We start from the raw sequence: 19183 nt of genomic DNA, 5'->3' as shown, positions 1-19183 counted from the left end.
TTGGAATGGGATAGGACCTCGTTAATGAAGTACATGGGACGTTGCACTTTGAGGGCGTGTCCCTCTTCTTCTCGCTCTCCTTCTCGTGTCTTTATCTTTCTCCAACTACAAGAGAACAAGTTTAGGTTTACTATATCACAACATATGTGAACTTTTCATACTACGAGCGAAGAGGTTCAAACTTACCAGATTGGGGTTTCTATTGTAGCCACTGATGGTACTCATCATAATACATGTGTAGTATCCACAATGTAGACTCCCAGGCTTCTGCTTGGGGCACTGTGTGTTTTGCATATGGAGATGTTAAGTAATGCTATTGACAGACATATAATATATGGAGTACCAAAGTAAATAACACTTACCGCACATAGAGTTTTGACATACAACTTTTCCTTCCTATTTGGATGATGCCTCCCCTTATGTTCCTGGACATAGTGCCTGAATGCCCTGTTCCAATGGTTTTAGCAAATGCAACTTGTTAGTATCCCACATTGAACCTTACAAGTATGTATACAAACATAGTAGCTAAAATAAGGATTGTCGATATGTATACGTCTTGACAATCGCTATGAAGTCTTTGTATGTCTCGACTGGGAAATCCGCTGAATCAAAGACCCATGCCATGCTATGTGAGAGCCTACGCCTATGCAAATCTAGTGATCGATGCATGAATTTAGTCATAGAAGGAACACATAAGCTCTTTTGCATTGAACAAAGTATATTGAACAAAGCTAAGTATACAGTCGAACTTACTTGAAGTGGTATGGTATCCATATATTATCGTGTTGTTGGAGATTTTTAAAACATAGGGCAATATATGCCGCAACCTTGAGGGACTCTTCCAATATTTTCTTGTTCCTGATGTCCTCTTTCTCCTTAAGTGTCTTTCCACCTCCTAGTTCTTTGCAATCTAGTTTCCACTCTTTAGGGTAATTAAAATTTGTTGATGCTATAGGTGAAGGGTCTATATACCCGTGTTTCAAAGCTGACCTCTTTCTCACAAAGTCCGCTTGTGTTCTACAAATCACGGCACGGGTTAGTTACAACAAAATTAAAAGATTACATTCATATCATATCGAGAGGGCAAGGACTTATAGGCACCACATGCGAATTAGATTCATTTCCTTTCGTCCAAGGTGGAAGCATGCCTGGATATCCTTAAACTCAACATCAATTTGCCCACCTGGGGCTCCAAATGTGCCGACAGGGATCCATGCTTGTAAGATTTCTAGTTCTATTATCTGAGCATGCAAGTACCAATCGTGGAACTTTCTCATTCCACGTGACAAGCACTGTATGACTCAGTCTGGTAGGAAGTTCTTGCCTTTTTCATATTTATCCGGGCAATCATTTGACCATTTGAGGTTATCAACAGCTAGATACTTGTTAAACCCCTTGTGTAGTTTGCTAGTGGTGCCCTCCTCAGAAGCTGGTGCTCTGAATTATTTTACTTGGTTCTTAGGCTTGAACTGGTCATGGGCCATCCACTTGTGCACCGATGAGACGTCATTAATGCCCACATATGATGGCCTTATCTTGATTGGGATTTTGTTTCGAGCTTCCCATTCAGGCACGTCCTTGTCAACTTGTGCATCACCTACTCTAGGGGCCACTTGTTCTTCACGTATCGGCTGTTCACGAGGCAATTGATGTTCATGAGACACTTGTTGTTCATGTATCGGCTGCGCTTGTTGAGAAGGATGTTGCATCTCATCATGCCTTTGCTCGGTACGAGCTGGAGAAGGACGTGGCATGTCATCATGCCCATGCTCGGTATGAGGTGGAGAAGGATGTGGCATGTCATCATGCCCTTGCTCGGTACGCGGTGGAGAAGTCTCTAGCGTGTGGTGGTCATGGTCATGGGCCGGTGAGTATACCTCCCCGTCCTCGATAGGTCGCTCCAGAGGATGAACTTCAGTCGGAGTTGGCGAAGACTCGGTCAATACAATGTCCCGTCTATGCCAGAGGATGAACTGGTTCATGACGTCTCCGAGTAACACGAGCCCCTCGGGAGTAGGGTGTTCTATCTTCCAAGTCATGAACTCGGGCTTCACGGTATGCACCTCGACCCGAGTGTAGTCCTACAGGATGTCCCTATTGTGCCACGTGCCGCCTGGAGGATGTGCCACGCCCGTTGCCACCTCAATGATCACATTTTGCCTGCCCATTGGAACCACCAATTTGCAACTGGTTGGCGCCCGTATGCGATCGACGGGGGTTCCGGTTGCATTGGAACTTTGACTGCTGGGAACATCCGGAGGGCTGCCAACTACCGCCAATTCTCCGGGCGGCCCCATTAGTGTCTGTGGCTCCATCGTAGATAGTCCTTTCTCCACCAACATCTTTTCAACTAGAGCCTTCACTTGGCGCTCAAGATTAGACTCTCGGTCTCTACCATATTTCTTGTACATGTGCCTCTCCTCTACGAATCCGTGCTTCCATGATATCCTCTTCTCTAGCCCCCTGGTGCATCCTGTGTGCTTGGGGTTTCCCAAGGCAATGGTAAGCTCATTCCTCTCTCTAGAAGGGTTGAATGCACCCTTCTCCTTGTCTTCAGCAAGTTTCAGTATCTTTGATACTACCTCTCCGGTCTCTGGCTTAGCAAACTTGAGGCTACTACCGGATGAATCCACACTCCTCGCGTATATCCACTGTTTGAGGCATGGCTTCAACTTCAGCACTTCCATATTCCCGGCAGCTTTGGCCTCTACGTCCATCTTCCTAAAGACCTCTTGCTTGCCAGCGTAGCCACTGGGGCCTAGACGAGGGTAGTGTTGGTTCTTCTTCGCCTGCTCGCTGTTACGGGCATTGAGGGCCAATGATGCCTCTGAAGTCTTCTCAGCCACGAGCTCCTCCCATTAACTAGGAGTTATGTTGCCATACTCGTGGAAAGGAGTTAACTTCTGTTGGATAAAGTTCTTGTTTAGATCCGACCGCCAACGTTGGAAGCTCTGCCCCATTATCTTAAAAGCATTTTCTTGTACCAACTCGTGTGTTCCCTCCGGAAACCTGAAGTTCTGCTTCAGCTTCTCCCATAGGTCTACCTTTTGGCTCATAGGTACAAGATTCTAGCCATGGATAGCTGGGTTCAACTTTTCTCTAACTACAAACCCGATGTGATTATGGAATTTCGCCCTATATGTATATGGCTCAAGGATCTGCCCGTCTGGCCCGACCTCTGTTATCACATAGCATGCCTTGTCATGATATTGGTTTGGCTTTCTAATCCCCCCCCCCTCATTTCCTCTTTGGCTGGGCAGTCTCAGTCGTGGTTGTGTCCTGAGGTTGTGGAGCGGAGGCCTCATTGTGAGTATCTGTGGCTCCTTCCTCTGATCTCCTTTGCCCCGCTACGTATTGTCCGGCAAGACGAGCCGGAGGCCGACGTCGTCTTTTCAGAGGTTGAGTAGGGACGACCTGTGTATAGGGCAGGTCAAAAGTGTTAGCAGAGGTAACATATAGCCATAGCATTAGCCAAATTTATAAGCTACTAAGGCTTTATCCGTACCTCGTCGTTCGGATCAAAATCCTTGTCCAACTCGTCCTCCGTTGGCCTCCGTCTGGGTTCTCGTGGGAAAGGATCCTCGGGACTTACATATCCCCCTGATGAAGTGTCGTAATCCTTATCCTCTCCGCCTTCTCTTCCCTGGGCTCCCCCCACTGGATCCTCATCATCGACAAGGTCCTTCTAAGTAAGCATCACTTCTAGACCCTTTTCTAACTCGTTATCGAACTGCTCCTGAGTAAGCTGGTCATCTAGTTCTTGCTCTCCATGGGATGGCTGCTCATCATTCACAGGGCATCGGGATGCACTCTTTGATGTTCATGACATTTCATGCCTTGTTCTAAGAGATGCAAGAAAAAAAGTAGTATAAGTAGTAGTACTAGTGGTAGAAGTAGTTGTACTAGTAGTACAAGCAGTAGTACTAGTACTAGTAATAGTAGTACTTGTAGTAGTACTAGCAGTAGTAGTACTTGTAGTAGTAGTAGTCAAACAAAGAGAAAGCAGGACTAGCCCACTGCATATGCTGTATGACTCAAACAAGATGAACAGAAGAAAAAAAAAACTGCAATGGGATCGGTGAGTAACAGCTAGCACGCAGCAAAATTTGGGTCCACAAGATATCTTCCCAATCACTAAGTCGTCTAAGTGTCAAGAATTGTGAGTTTTCTGGTGATATATGCACTCAGATTTTGGCACCAAATCTATCATCACTTCTACTGGACGTGCGTTTTGGCAGGCTTCCTTACTTTCCAAGTGCAGTGCTGCTAGTGAAAGCATATATCAGACTTGATCAGTACTGTAGGGATCGCTGTTGGCACAGCAACTTTGAACATTGTGCTCATGATACATGTGTTGATTGCTATGGTAATAATGACAGGAGTGCCAAGTGTGTGCTTCTTAGAGGCTTGTCCAATGCTAAAAATTTGGAGCTGGCAGTTCATTCAGTCTACATTCAGAATCGTGCAGTGGTATGTTTGAATATACTTGTACCTTACTCCTAGCTGTTAAGGGTCATTGGCACTTGTATGCAGCATGTTTGTCTTCCATCACATTTTCATAAACCTAAAACTGAGACACATTCAAGTGATGTTGTACTTTATCATATGGCTAGTTTATATGTGTTTGGGCATAGTATTTCAATTTTATGTACTATCTCGATCTCCTAAGTTGAATTCACCTATCTAAACTTTTTTTCTTACACTACCCAGGCCATTTTCAAGCGAGATATGAAATTGTGCCCCATATTTAGCAACTTAAAGACTTTGGTGCTCAATGGGTGGGCTGTGGCCTGTGAACTCGATGCACTAATTTGTTTCCTCCAGCATGCGCCGATCCTAGAGAAGATCACTCTTCAACTTAATGTATAAGCTCACTCTTCAATTTTTTGTGACACGTATGCATCTAATTTTGGTTGATATCTTTCTGAAGCAGTGTTGCATGACTGCTTGATCTAAAATACTACTTTGATCTGCTACAGGGGCTTAACTATAATGTGGAAATGAGAGAAAGTTGTAGTTCAATTGAAAAAATTGCTCTGTCTGAGCACCTTAAATTAGTCGAAGTCAGATGCCAAAAGATTGCTGAAAATGTTCACAAATTTGTGGATATCTTGAATGCCTATGGCATAACTTCTGATATAATCAATATCATGGAGATGGATGGCTGATCCAAATGTAAGTTAGATATTGAAATTTAGAATGCTTATGTATTACTAATTACTATATCTCCTACTTATCTTACAGAAAGCAGTGAAATGATTGTGTAAGTTGAAAATGAGAACGTTGAACTCCCTGCAAATGTTCATGTTGTTTTGATGCTCAAACCAAAAATTTCTACTCTAAACATTTCTCTAAGCTTAAAAATGCATCATAGACTAGACAGTGAAGTGGTAAATGTTCAGCCTCACTCTCATGTTGCCTAGCTATGTAGTTTTTAGTTACTGTCTGCTACGCTCAATCTTTTATATTTGCTCTTCTAGTTCCCATTAACTGCCCGGCTATTGCAATAAGTGGTGTCCTTATTTTAGTGTCCAGTTTAGCATGCACTCTTCTCCCTGCTTGTTGTAACGCTGATTGCATATATTGCCCACTTCTTCTGCTTATCAGTTCCTTCTAGAACTGTGGACTTCTAGGTTCGATTTCTTTTGTGCCATGCTGCTTTTACTCACTAGATGCTTTACACTCTCCATGGTGTTTGTTCTGATTAACTATTTTAGTACTGCTTTGAGGTACTATTGTTTTGTTCATCTGATGGTGGTGATATTTGCCACTAAAAAAATCTTCACCATTCACTAATGCTAGAGATCAGCATATCTTCAGTAGATGCATGGTTTCTGTAAATAGGTTTCCATTAAACAGTAAGTTTGAGACACTTTTGTTTTGGTAGATGTGAATCAGGGGAAATGTACAAATGGTGTGATACCCACACAGGGCTGCTTATGAAACATAAAATTTGTTCATGTTCTAGTTAATTAAAGGAAAGTTGCATGTTGGCCTAGGTGAAAGTGCCATATAGGAATGGTATCTAAATCAAGAGGCCTTCCAGTTAAGCCTAATTCAAGGGCCCTCCAATTAAGAAAAGGACAAATCGGAACCAAAAAAAATTCCTCCAATGGAATAAATGAGAGGTGATGAGGGAAGTAAGAATGGAATCAAGTAAGAATTGAAATAGGGATGTGTACGAATCAAACTTCTAAAATCCACATCCGCGGCGCTCCGATGACAACCAACTCCGGTTCTGAGTTGGGGAGGGATCTTTGGCTTCTAGGGGCCAGTTTGGATGTCAAAATTTTTCGTAAAACGCTACTGTAGCGTTTTCGTTGTTATTTGATAATTAGTGTCTAATCATAGTCTAATTAGGTTTAAAAGATTCATCTCGTGGATTTTGTCTAAACTGTGTAATTAGTTTTATTTTTTATTTATATTTAATGCTTCATGCATGCATCTAAAGAGTCGATGTGACAAAAAATCTTAAAAAAATTGACATTTTGGGGTGCAACTAAGCAGGGCCTAGGTCTAGAGGGATTCCTAGGAGGCACACGGATTGACCGTGGTGGTGGAGTGTGTGTCGAACGCCGGGTGGTGGCTCTTGCGGTGATGGGCTGACGGCACTGCCAAAGTCAGGCCGGAGGTGGTGGCAGCGAGGGCATTGATGATGAGGCTTCACATGCTGTGGTTGCTCGCGGTCGCCAAAACCAATGGGTGGCGGCAGCCATGGGCCGGGGGCACTAGGACATGACAGCGAGCGGGGATGGATGTCGATGCCTCCCGACAAAGAAATAAGGTGCTGGTGCGGGAGCGGGGAGGATATTTTCTTTCTTTTTTACAGTGGTGGGCTCTCGAGCTATCCTTAGCTGGAGAGTGGTTCTGCTGTAGTAGTTTCCTTTAGGAATTATAGCAAAGTTGTTCCTATCAATGATACAAATTTCACTTTGCGAAAAGACATGTATCCTGCAATCATTATTGGCCCAAAAACTTTATCTACTGGTATTCTGCGTGATGTTTGTCTTTTTTTCTTCAATTTAAATGCAAAAACAAAATTGATTGTGTAATCCTATGGCTAGTCCCTGCTCAGAGTCCACACGTTCGATGCGTCCAATGCAAATTCCTTTCTCAAAGAAATTGAATGTTTCTCTTTATATCATATCAAACCTATCAGTATTTATTATGCCTTTTCGTGTTTGTACAAGCATTAGTTTGAAGAGGCTAAAGGGTGATCTTGCTGTTGATGGATCAACCAGTTGTTAACCTCCAGGGAATCGGTGAGATGTGTCTTCTTTGTTGAACTGAAAAATGGCTGCCACAACAGAAAGGGAATAGACTTCCAACTGTATGACTTCAGTGTGACCTGCGTAGCTTGGACAGTGGCAGTGTGGGGTTTTAATTTCTAGGATAATTGGATAAATATTTTGGGTTCCGTGGATGGGATTTCCTGATATAAAGCACTCTTTTGAGTGTCTTTTTTTCAGAAAAATGAGGGACCCAGTTTTTAGAACTCAAAAAACATGGGAGGGAGATGAGAGCTGCTTTGAAGATGAGTTTTAAGTAATATTATTTATAGATGCTCTAATATTGTTGTGCCATAGTAACTGAAGCGAAGCATGGACTCAATTTGTATGACATGTGGATTTTACATTTAATGATTTCACAAAAGCCCATTTTGGCAATAATTGATGTAGATCACAACTCAATTTATCATCTAAAATGAGAGCGGGCGGGCAATAGCATACCACTCGGCGGTGGCGACGTTCTCCGCCTCGACGTCGGTGCAGGCGAACTGCACGGCGGCGACCGCCACCTTCCTCCCCGCAACCACCCTCCTCCCCTATGCTCCACAAGGACGAGTCAGCTGGCCGTGCAGCCGGCCGCGGGCGAGCGCTCCCAAACCCTAGCCGCCGTCGCGGCCTGGGGAACGGCGGTGGATGGGGCGGGGGCGGTGGTTGGGGTCAGGGAGACGGTGGAGGAGGCGGTGGAGGGGTCAGGGAGGGGCAGGCGACGGCGGTGCAGGCGGCGACGGCGTCCACAGCGACAGCACTTAGCGCCCAGCGACGGTCACTATAATATAGAATTGAGCCACTATAGGGGCGGCTGAGGTTATAAGCCGCCCCTACAGTTGAATTTTTTTTTCAAAATTCTAAATCAAAATGAATTATTCACATGTAAATAATAAATAATACAGTACAAAATTTTATAATTATTTTTATAGATATATTTACATATATAATAACTAAAACAACTACAATAGTTTAAAATTGCAAAATTGAACCTTTAAAAATGGGAAAAAATTTAAATTTTAAAAAATTAAAATCAAAACTACTAAAATAATTTTGAGACACCAAATGATTTAAATGAAAATTTGATAAACATCAAAGTTGTAGAGGTCATGAAGATCTACAACTTTTATTTTGGTCATCTTGTCATTTGACAAAATTTGAACCTTTCAAATTTGAAATTTTAAAAAATGACAAGTTCGAACCAAAATTTGAGACCCAAAATGATTTCAACATAAAAAGTGATGAATACCAAAGTTGTTCAACTCATTAATATCTACAACTTTTATTTTAGTCATCTTGTCATTTGACAAAATTTGAACCTTTCAAATTTGAAATTTTGAAAAACGACAAGTTCGAACCAAAATTTGAGACCCAAATTGATTTCAACATAAAAAGTGATGAATACCAAAATTGTTCAACTCATGAATATCTACAACTTTTATTTTGGTCATTGCTTCATTTGACAAATTCTTAGCATACATTGTTCACTAATCTTACACATGTCTCATATAGTTTATAAAACCTTACGAGAGATGTGTCACATTTGTGAGCAATGTCATTACCACTTTGTCATATGAAGAAATGACCAATACAAAAGTTGTAGATCTTGATGAGTTATTCAACTTTGGTATTTATCACTTTTTCTGCTGATATCATTTGGGGTACCACAATCTTGTCTGAAGTTGCATTTTTTTGAAATTCAAAATTTAAATTGCTCAAACTTTTCATATGTATATATTGACAAAACCAACAAAATAAATTGATAGAGAATGATTTTAGAAAATTTTGGGAAAAAATCATCAGATTTGGAGTTAGTATGAGGAAGAAAAACTAGTTACAAAGTTGACCCACAAATTAAAAAAAAATCACACTGTTCACTGTGATCATGTAAGGATCATCTAGAACAGTGTGATTTCTCTTTTTAATCTGTGGGTAAACTTTATAACTAGTTGTTCTCCCTCATACTAACTCCAAATGTGATGGTTTTTTTCCTAAAAATTCTAAAATCATGCTTCAACATTTAAGTTTGATCAAACTTGGATGTGACAATGTTTTACACATTTTAAAATTTGAAATTTGAAATTTGACAAGTTCAAACCAAATTTTCAAACCCTAAATAATTTCAGATGTAAAAGTGATGAATACAAAAGTTGTTCAACTCATAAAGATCTATAACTTTTATTTTGGTTATCTTGGCATTTGACTAAATTTGAATCTTTAAATTTTAAAATTTAAAAAAGACAAGTTGAAACCATAATTTGGACCCCCAAATCATTTCAACTGAAAAAGTAATGAATACCAAAGTTGAATAACTCATGGAGATCTACAACTTTTATTTTAGTAATTTCATAATTTAATAAATTCTTAGTACACATTGTTCACACAAACATACGTGAATGTAGTCTCAAACACACACATAAATATAGTTTCAAACACACATACATAAATGTAGTCTCACACACATACATGAATGTAGTCTCACACACACATACATGAATGTAGTCTCATACACACATACATAAATGTAGTCTCACACACACATATATGAATATAGTCTTACGAACACTGACACACTTACATAAACTAGCTAGCCCACCGTGACAACTTTCCCCTTGACACCTTTTCGTTCCCATGGCAATACATCTTTGGGCAGGTTCTTTTCCATAGCCTCGATCTTCTTACAAAAGTCTGTGAATAGCGGCATCTCATCGCACTTATTGTAAGCTTCAACATCGTCCACGCCATCAACTCCGATGATTGTTGTTTCCCGGAGGCTACCACGTGCTTTGTCTTCTTCTTTGGGGGAGGTTACTTTGCGGGTCGGGCATATAGAAGACTTGCGCGACACGTTCAGTGAGCACCCAAGGGTCATTCTGGTAGCCTACATTCTAGAGGTCAATGACTCTCTGTCCGATCTCATTGAATTGATATTGCTTGATCCAGTGGCATCGAAACAGGGCCACCTTTATATCCCTTCTATAGTCAAGTTCCCATATATCTTCAATTATGCCAAAGTACAGGACCTTTCGCCCCACTCCATCAAGAGCCTCTATTCAGACGTCGCTGTTCTGATTCACAGATTTCCTGTCCTTTGTGTCGGTATAGTATGTGTACCCATTGATGTCATAAGCATTCCAAGACGTCACCTGTTTCGATGGCCCGGCCGCCAACTGACTGATGGTAATAGAATCTATGGTTTCTCTAGGCTGTATGTTCTGGTCCTTCAATCATGATGTCAGGCGTTGCTTATGCTGTTTCATGACCCAATTATCTGAACACCCATTCCTCTCGGCCATAATGATAACCATGTGTTCATCAATGTACGGTTGCCTCACTGCCATACTCTACAAGACACTGTAATGCACCCGACTCACCTCTTTGTAATCATTATCGAGGAACACTTTCCTACCACTTGTACCCTTCCCAGCTAGCCTTCCCTTGTGACGAGAATCAGGAATTACCAATCCCTCTCTGTACTTTTAGCCACTCTTGGCAGCACTCGACGACTTCTTCAGAATTGTAACCCTCTATCATGGAGCCCTCTGGGTGTGTTCGGTTATGCACGTATCGGCTTAGAACCGACATGAACCGCTCGTAGGACCACATTTCATGCAAGAAGCTAGAGGCCCAGCGCCTCGATCTGATGAACCAGGTGAATCATGAGATGTACCATTATATCAAAAAAAGGGGGAGGTAAACACATCTCTAGCTTGGTTCTGGGTCTCCACCATGAATTCATGTAGGTCACTCAGCTCTTGCCTGCGAATTGTCTTCTGTGAGATCTTTGAAAAGAAGTAGCACATGCGGGTGATGGCCATCTTTAGGAACTCTAGCTTTATAGCCCTGATTGCAATTGGTAGGAACACTGTCAGCATCACATGACAATCATGAGCCTTGCAGTATGTTAATGATAGGTCCTTCATCGACACTAGCTTCTTTGGGTTCGCCGAAAACCCAGTCGGCACTCTGACCCCCCTAAGGAAATTGCATATAGCTCTCCTCTCCTCTAGTGTTAGGTTGAAGCTAGCCGCGGGAAGACTGTATTTGCCATTATCCTGCTGTACCGACCAAAGCTCCCACATCACGTTCAGCTACACCATGTCTTTCCGTGATCTGAGACCATCCTTTGACTTGTCTGTGTCCATCAAGGTAGCCATGAGACTCTCAAAGACATTCTTCTGCACGTGCATCGCATCAATGGCATGGGGGATTTCCATGTCTAGCCAATAAGACAGGTACTGAAAGAAGATCGATTGCTTCTTGAATAGTATGCCTTCGATGGGAGGTGTGCTTCTATCTCTGATCGTTCCATCCGAATTCTTCTTTCCATAGACGACGTGTATGTTTTGGACCATTCTGAACACATGTTCTCCATTACGACGTCTCTCTAGAGGGGGTTCATCCTCTAGGATGTTGCCATAGTATCTTAGGTATAATTTGCCATGGTACTTGTGACCTGTCTTTAAGAAACGCATGTTCCTTATGTAAACTATCTTCCTGGATCCATCTAGGAACACCCATTTAGTACCATCCAATCAGACTAAGCATCCAGTCTTGCCTTTGAACTGTCCAGATAGGGCAAACAGTGCGAGGTAATCATTGGTAGTAACAAATATTATTGCTTTGCATATGAAGTCCTCCCGCCGGAACGCATCGTACATCGGCTCCCCATACCTCCATAGCCTCTCCATTTCTTGCATCAGAGGCTCCAAGAACACGTCTATATCAATGCCTAGTTGTTTGGAGCTGGAGATAAGAATGGTGAGGAGAAGGTACTTCCTCTTCTGACACAAATACGTTGGGAGGTTGTACATGGTCAAGATGACTGGCCATGTGCTGTGGTCGGTCATCCTCTCATTGAAGGATTCATTCCATCGGTGCTCAAGCCGAACCGTACATTCCGTGGGTCATCACTGAATTCTGCTTTGTACTTAGCATCGAACGCTTGCCACTGGCTACAATCGGCCGGGTGTGCGATCGTATCATCATCCACCTTGCGCTCATCATCCCACCATGTCATCAGTGTGGCTTCCTTAGGGTTTAGGAACATACGCCTCAAGCGGTCGATCACTGGCAAGTACCACATAACCAGGGCAGGAATTCTTCTCTTATTTGCATCGTTGCCTAATGGAGTTTCCTCTAGGGGCTGAGATTCTTGCACCACCTTCTTCCCACCCGTCTTCCTCTTTCCTCTGGAGGCTTCCACCCCACTTTGAAGGTCATTGTTCTTGTATCGACTAGCCCCACACCTAGGACATGTATCTAAAGTCTTGAACGATGTGCCACGCTGAAAAAGGATACAGTGGTTGGGGCATGCATGGATTTTTTCAACCCCCAATGTGAGTGGACTTATAACCTTCTTCGCTTGGTATGTGTTGGCGGGAACTGTGTTTGGCCGTGGGAGCAACCGTGACATGAGGCACAATAGATCATCGAAACTGCAGTTCGACCAGCCGTACTTAGCCTTTAGGATGAGTAGCTCAAGCACAAAACATAGCAGTGTGAAGTATGTCGGACAGCCCTTCTCAGCATCATACACAGTCTTCTTCTATGCTTTTGTCACCCTCTTAAGATTTTCTAGACCTCTCTTGCTCTTTTCTAATATTTCTGGTCCAAAGGCCCCAAGCATTTCGTCCAAGTTGTCACCGTCATCTGCATCCCCCTCACGTGCTTCGCCATCATTGCTGGCACCACCAGCATCATCACCACCTTGTTCATTGCCAAAGCCACCACCTTGTTCATTGCCATAGTCACGATCCATTTGTTGCTCAAGATCGTCTGTGAATCGGGACAAGTATGCTTGGGTTTTAGCTTCATCAGCTAGATCATCATCGCTGTCATCAACAACCATAGTTTCATCATGATGAATCCACACTATGTAGTCCAAAACAAATCCTCTCCTAATCAGATGTTCTTTGATGGTACTCATATCTCGAAATGCAATAAGGTTCTTGCAATCTTTGCAGGGACAAATAATCATGTCACTATTCTCTTTCAACATCGCTGCATGCTTCTCTGCGGCTTTGATGAATTTGTCCACCTCATCACGGAAAAGAGCATTGTGTCTTAACGAACCATACATCCAAGAGTTCCTGTAGTCCATCTTATAGAAACAAAACAACCAAAGAAAGAATATTACTCAAGAATAATTGTATATACCTGAGACACACACCATGGTAGTAGAGGATAGTTAATTAATTGACTATTAATGCATAAATATTTTAAAATATAAATTAATTGGTTCAAATAAACAATTTCAAAGAAAACAATTAGCAACATTTAATATTTCATCCACTACCTTTCATGCAAACTCCATTCCAATTTCATGGTAGAGGATAATTAATTAATGGCCTATTTATCCATAACTAATTAAAAACACACATTATAGAAAGGAATCAAAATAAATATTAAATGATAATTAGTAGCCATGGTAGAGGATATTTTACACATTAGCAACAATTAAAATCTTACACATTCACCTACATGCAAACCCTAGTCACATAAAGAAAAAATTGAAAAAGAAAAAAAAACAAAATCCTAGATCTAGATCTAGATATAGAGTTTCATGACACATGCACCAAACTTCACTAATACTACACTAAAATCAACAAAGATGTACTAACAAATGGTGCAATCTTACTTCCCTACCTAATTTACCCTAGTATAGTGAAAATTAGGGCTCAATTTCACTCATAACTAGCTCAAGCTCCATGGAAAAGAGAGAAACCCAAAAATCAAATTACTCACTAACCAACGAATTAAACTTCAAATAAAGAGTTGGAGAAGCATTTCCTTACCTTTTAAAGCCTCTCCACCAAAGAATTTGAGATCAAAACCTCTCCTTGAGTAGAGCAATTTTTAGGAGGAGCCTAAGGCCTCCCAACCTTTTTTGTGTAGAAGAGTGTGTCCCAATGTGGAAGAAGGAGATGGCTGCTATTTATTCATGCGCCATCAGTAGGGGCGACTGGTGATTCAGCCGCCCCTACAGTCGAACAGCAGGGGCGGCTGCCACCCTACAGTCGAACAGCAGGGGCGGCTGGTGGCAGCCGCCCCTACAAATGGGCACTGCAGGGGCGGCTGGTGATTAAGCCGCCCCTACAGATCAGCCCCAACTGTAGGGGCGGCTCAGGTTACCAGCCGCTCCTACAGTGCCATCTGTAGGGGCGGCTGGGTTGCTAGGGCCCGAGGACGCCCACTGTAGGGGCGCCCCCAACCCCAGCCGCCCCTACAGTAAAAATGCCTCCGTTCCTAGTGTGAGAATCTGGCGTAGTGATTGGGCGGCGGCACGTCAGGCGGGGTGTCAAAACTGCAGTGCATCAGGCTCGAGCAACAGTGGTTCAAGTCGGGGAGGAGAGATAAACCACTGAAACTAAAAAGTATGGGCCTCCTCCGAGCCCCCCAGGAATAAGGACATGAGTGGAGAATTTGAGGGCTCCTGCTTTTGTGGCCTAAGTAAGGACCCTATTGGATACATAATCCCTTAAATTTAGTTTAGTAGCTTATTTGAGGGCCCTGATAGAGTTACTCTAGTCAGCTCAGTTAGAGACCCTTTTGTATAGTTATGATTAATAATGATTAGAGTCTATATAATTGATGGCAGGAATTTTGTGGTTTTTCATAGGAATTTATAGGATATGGTCGTTTACCTTTCTAGCACGTCTTCTTAACGTAACAATGTTATGATAAATTTTCATAACAATAGAATTTAGATTTGGGTTCTCAATTATTTTATCAGGTTTTGGTAGTTTTAAAAAATATAATAGATCTAATGTTTATTATTGTGGACGAGAATTAGAGTCTATCAAAGTGAATCTTTATGATTTTTTAAGAAAAAAATCATATTTATCTTAGATTTAGGGTGTCACTTATTTCCTCGTGGAGGTTTTACAAAATATGTCTAGCCAGTATCTAAACCAGTAGCAAAGAATCACCACAAAGTTACAGGACAACGAGAAAGTAGCTGGAGAGTGGCTAGCGAACTGATTTTAGTCGGTACTCCCTCCGACGCAAGTTATAAGTTATTTCAACTTTTTTTTTTAGAGTTGAATCATTTTAAGTTTGATCAAAATAGATAGAATTACAAATATTCATGATAACAAATAGGTGTACTATGAAAATATAATTAATGAAGAATCTAATGATATTTTGTTAGTATCATAAATGTTATTACTTCCTTTGTCCTGAAAAGCCTACAATCATAGCTTCCCGAGGCAAACTTAGCTGAGCTAAAAAATGTCCCGTTTATCCCTACTCTAGTACACGTCCTATCACCTGCAGCTAATTTTCATTTGCTCCAAACTAGTACTCTTGGGTGAGCACAGATAGTTGTGTGGACATAAATAAATAGGAGTACAAATGGTACCCACTGTGCAATTACTCTATGAAGCTATAGTTGCATTTTCTACCGGACATGGTATGGAGGCTAGAATTGTATGTTTATGCGGACTCAAAAAAATTAGAATGATTTATAATTTAGGATTGGGAAAGTAGAATTGAAGATATTTTTTTCGATACATGCCTACATCTCCCATACATCGCTTGCAAGTTGTCTCATCAACAGATCGGCGCGGTGACCCAGTCTATGGGGGCTCGATCACCAATTCACCACCACAAAGTCAGGACGAACGAGAAACACGAGCCTTGACGCTTTTGGCCGGTGCTGAATTGATGGGACTAGATATTTTCTTCTTTTTAGGGACTAGATATTTTCTTCTTTTTAGGGACTAGATATTTTCTTCTTTTTAAACACATACCCATCAAATCATATCTATATCCCGTCCTCATCTGGCTTGAGACTGAAGAAACGTAACTATTGACTGTCAGTCAGTCTGTTGATGGGACTAGATATTTTCTTCTTTTTAAACACATACACATGCACACTAATATATATCTCAATAAACATAGAAACGCACATTCTATTTCTATGAATGTCTTCGTGAGGCTACGCTCACGACACTTAATAAGATTGAAAAAAATTACCACAGAGATGTTTCATAATAGGCAGGACTTTAAGATTGAGAAGTCACCCGAGACATTTCATAATCGGCATGCAAATCAGAAAAGTATTTAGCCAAAAATACGAGTACATGTTTCTCAAGATTCGAACCTGAATAGGCATGCAACAACACTAGGGGCATGTTTGGAACAAAGGAATACAAAACGAAGGAAAGGGAAAAAAAAAAGCAGAAACGGGATATAGGTGTTATGGGAAAACAGGGGAATAGAAAAACGCAGGAAGATGTTAATAGAGATGTTTGGAGTGTAGGAATTCGAAATGGTAGAATCAAATAAATTATAGAAATAATAAAACAAGCTTTGTACATAATCAGTGCAAGTTGCAGAGCAGCAGAAATTAGACAGCGACGTGCCCAAGGTAGCCAAAGTTTAGCATTGTGGTTGTCTCGTACTTCGTGAAGGAAGAGAAAACCTGAGCTCAGATTGAAATTTTGTTTTCCTATGAAATGAGAAGCCTGCAACAGTGTTTCATATAAAAGGAACCAGAGAATCCTTTGATCCAAACGCTATGCTCAAAACACTTTCCTTCGTTTTTGTTTCCTCTACTTTTCCTATGAAAATACTTCATTCCAAACAGGGCCTAGGAGTCTAGCCAATTGATGAGATTATAAAAATAGACGAAATCTATATTCTTAATATATACGTCAAACAATTACTGTAGTCAAAGAAACATTTAATACTTACATCAGCTCAAAACATGAGAAGTTGTAGTGGCTACGGCCGGTTCGCTTCTGCTAGAAGTTGTAGTGGTTGTGGCTACAGCATCTCTAGCTGATACTCTAGCTGAAAACCATCATGATATACGCCCCTTTTCACCTTTCACCATCTTGAAAATCAATGTAGCGTGCCCTAGTCGCCATTCACGACTCATCGGATGTTGATGTAAACTCTAGTTAGCGCTAGTTTGACAGGATTTCGGATTTTTCGGAAAAAGTTTTTTATTCTTTTTATGAAGCACCTTGTACAATGAAGCTGAAGCTATTTCGAAAAACGGATCCAGCAGTAGTTTTGCTATAATTTGTACCAAATTTGTGTGAAGTTAGGAGAAGCTATATTTATGTGGCTCAAGATCCTTCAGGCTCATTGGTCATAACATTTTGAGCACCATTTGGTAGGGATATAAGGAAGGAGCCGCAAGGAGGCTCGAAACGTGCCAAACTTGTTCGCCCTGGGTTCCAAAAGTGCACTCAAGTGCATCTGGACTACTGGGCTATTGCGTTAATGTCTTGCACAAATTTAGCAGCCTGCTAGCCTCCTTGAGTCCACGTTCTGGATCCTGACGCTCGCGTTAGTGGGCTTGCTGCTTGTAGGCTTCAATTTTCTTGTCCCTCAATTTTCACGAAAGTCTGTTTTTTCTCTCTAAACTCTAAAACCGGGCAAAACATCTCCATCAATCTTTAAAACTGTTCATCTTACCTCCCTGGCCCGGTTATAAGCCGTTTTTGAAGGCGGTTTTGTATTTTTTTTTTATTTGTTTCGGCTGAATCTTTAAAAAATCATAGTAAATCACAGAAAAATCATAAAATGGAAATGCCAATTTTGTTGGACTCCACATGAGTAGATCTACACAATGAACATAATATGGTATGTTTTAGTACAAAGTTTTTACTATAGCTTTAGATATATGCTTTTCTGTAATTAAATAGAATAATTCATAGCTGCAGTTTCTATGGTTTAATTGTGGTGAAATTTTTATGGTGTGCTAATTATTATATGCTTAAACTGTAATAAAAACTTCATACTCATTGGATCATGTATAATTTAGTTATAGATTTTTATTTAGGTTTATGCTTGTTAAATATAAATAAATCTATAACTAAGTTATACATGATCTAATGAGTATGAAATTTTTACTACTGTTCAATCATACAATAATTAGCTGACCATAAAATTTTCATCACAATTGGACCAAAGAAACTACAGCCATAAATTATTCCAATTAATTACAGAAAAACATAGATCTAAAGTCACAGCAAAAACTTTGTACTAAAGCATACCATATTATATGTTCACTGTGTAGATCTACTCATGTGGATTCGAACAAAAATGAATTTTCTATTTTATGATTTTTTTGTGATTTACTATGATTTTTTAAAGATTTCGCCAAAATAAATAAAAAATAAAAGACAAAACCGCATTCAAACTGCTTATAACAGGGCTAGGGAGGTAAGATGAACGGTTTTAAAAGTTGAGGGAGGTGTTTTGTCCGATTTTAGAGTTCAAGGAGGAAAAACGGACTTTCGCAAAAAATAAGGGAGGTAACTTGGATTTTTTCCTTTCTTGTGTGACTTGACTCGCCTTCCAAGCCTGCTTCAGCTAACGCCTCCGCAGCGCATGCCTGGTCATGACAACTCAGATCTCTGCAGACACCTTGCACAAAACAAAACAAAATAAAAAACATAATAAATAGATAACTGAAGAAACTGAACTGCAAGAAAAGGCTGTTCACTACTTAGCACCGAATCCAGCAACCTACCCGGCCCGTTACCTCCTTGCGAAGCTAATTCGCCATGTGCACTCAAATTGTCTCGTCAACGCTGAAGCATTCACCTGTGCACGCATGCATATATCGAAAGCCACGGACCGGATCTAATTCAATCTGCTCCAGGAGCCATATATTCATGCACGTACGCGGTACGCACCGGAGAACTCTGGCTGTCTGGCGGCTAACGTTCAGTTTCGTCTTCCACGGTCTGGTTGAAGCAACTGGTCTTATCCTTTCCATCACGTCCCCAAGAAGCAGGGCAGTTCCGCGCTTTCTTTCTCTCTCTCTCTCTCACACACACACAGAGAGAGAACCCTCAACTTGCCGAGCAACGACCACCGCGCGGGCGGCACCGGCGCCACGACGACGTGCGCTCATTCTTCCATCGCCTCTTGTACGTCCCTGCATT

General features: G+C 41.3%; 1 protein-coding gene and 1 long non-coding RNA gene across 2 annotated transcripts; one reads left to right on the top strand and one right to left on the bottom strand.

The window, feature by feature from the left end:
• Nucleotides 1-226: 226 nt before the first annotated feature.
• LOC136461465 (uncharacterized) lies at nt 227-636 on the bottom strand. The gene is made up of 3 exons (XR_010760333.1): nt 554-636; nt 363-447; nt 227-279 (listed from the first exon to the last, which is right to left on the bottom strand). It is a non-coding gene; the product is annotated as an uncharacterized lncRNA (long non-coding RNA).
• A 3386-nt stretch (nt 637-4022) lies between these two features.
• On the top strand, nt 4023-5168 carry LOC136460572 (uncharacterized). Its single transcript, XM_066460224.1, has 4 exons — nt 4023-4027; nt 4101-4470; nt 4711-4863; nt 4980-5168. The coding sequence occupies exons 1-4, from the start codon at nt 4023-4025 to the stop codon at nt 5166-5168; spliced, it is 717 nt and encodes a 238-aa protein (XP_066316321.1).
• Nucleotides 5169-19183: the final 14015 nt, after the last annotated feature.

The sequence above is a fragment of the Miscanthus floridulus genome, chromosome 6 (assembly GCF_019320115.1).
Source record: "Miscanthus floridulus cultivar M001 chromosome 6, ASM1932011v1, whole genome shotgun sequence".
Lineage (NCBI taxonomy): Eukaryota > Viridiplantae > Streptophyta > Magnoliopsida > Poales > Poaceae > Miscanthus > Miscanthus floridulus.
The sequence above is the reverse complement of the archived record's forward strand: the minus strand, read 5'-3'. Positions and strand labels throughout refer to the sequence as shown.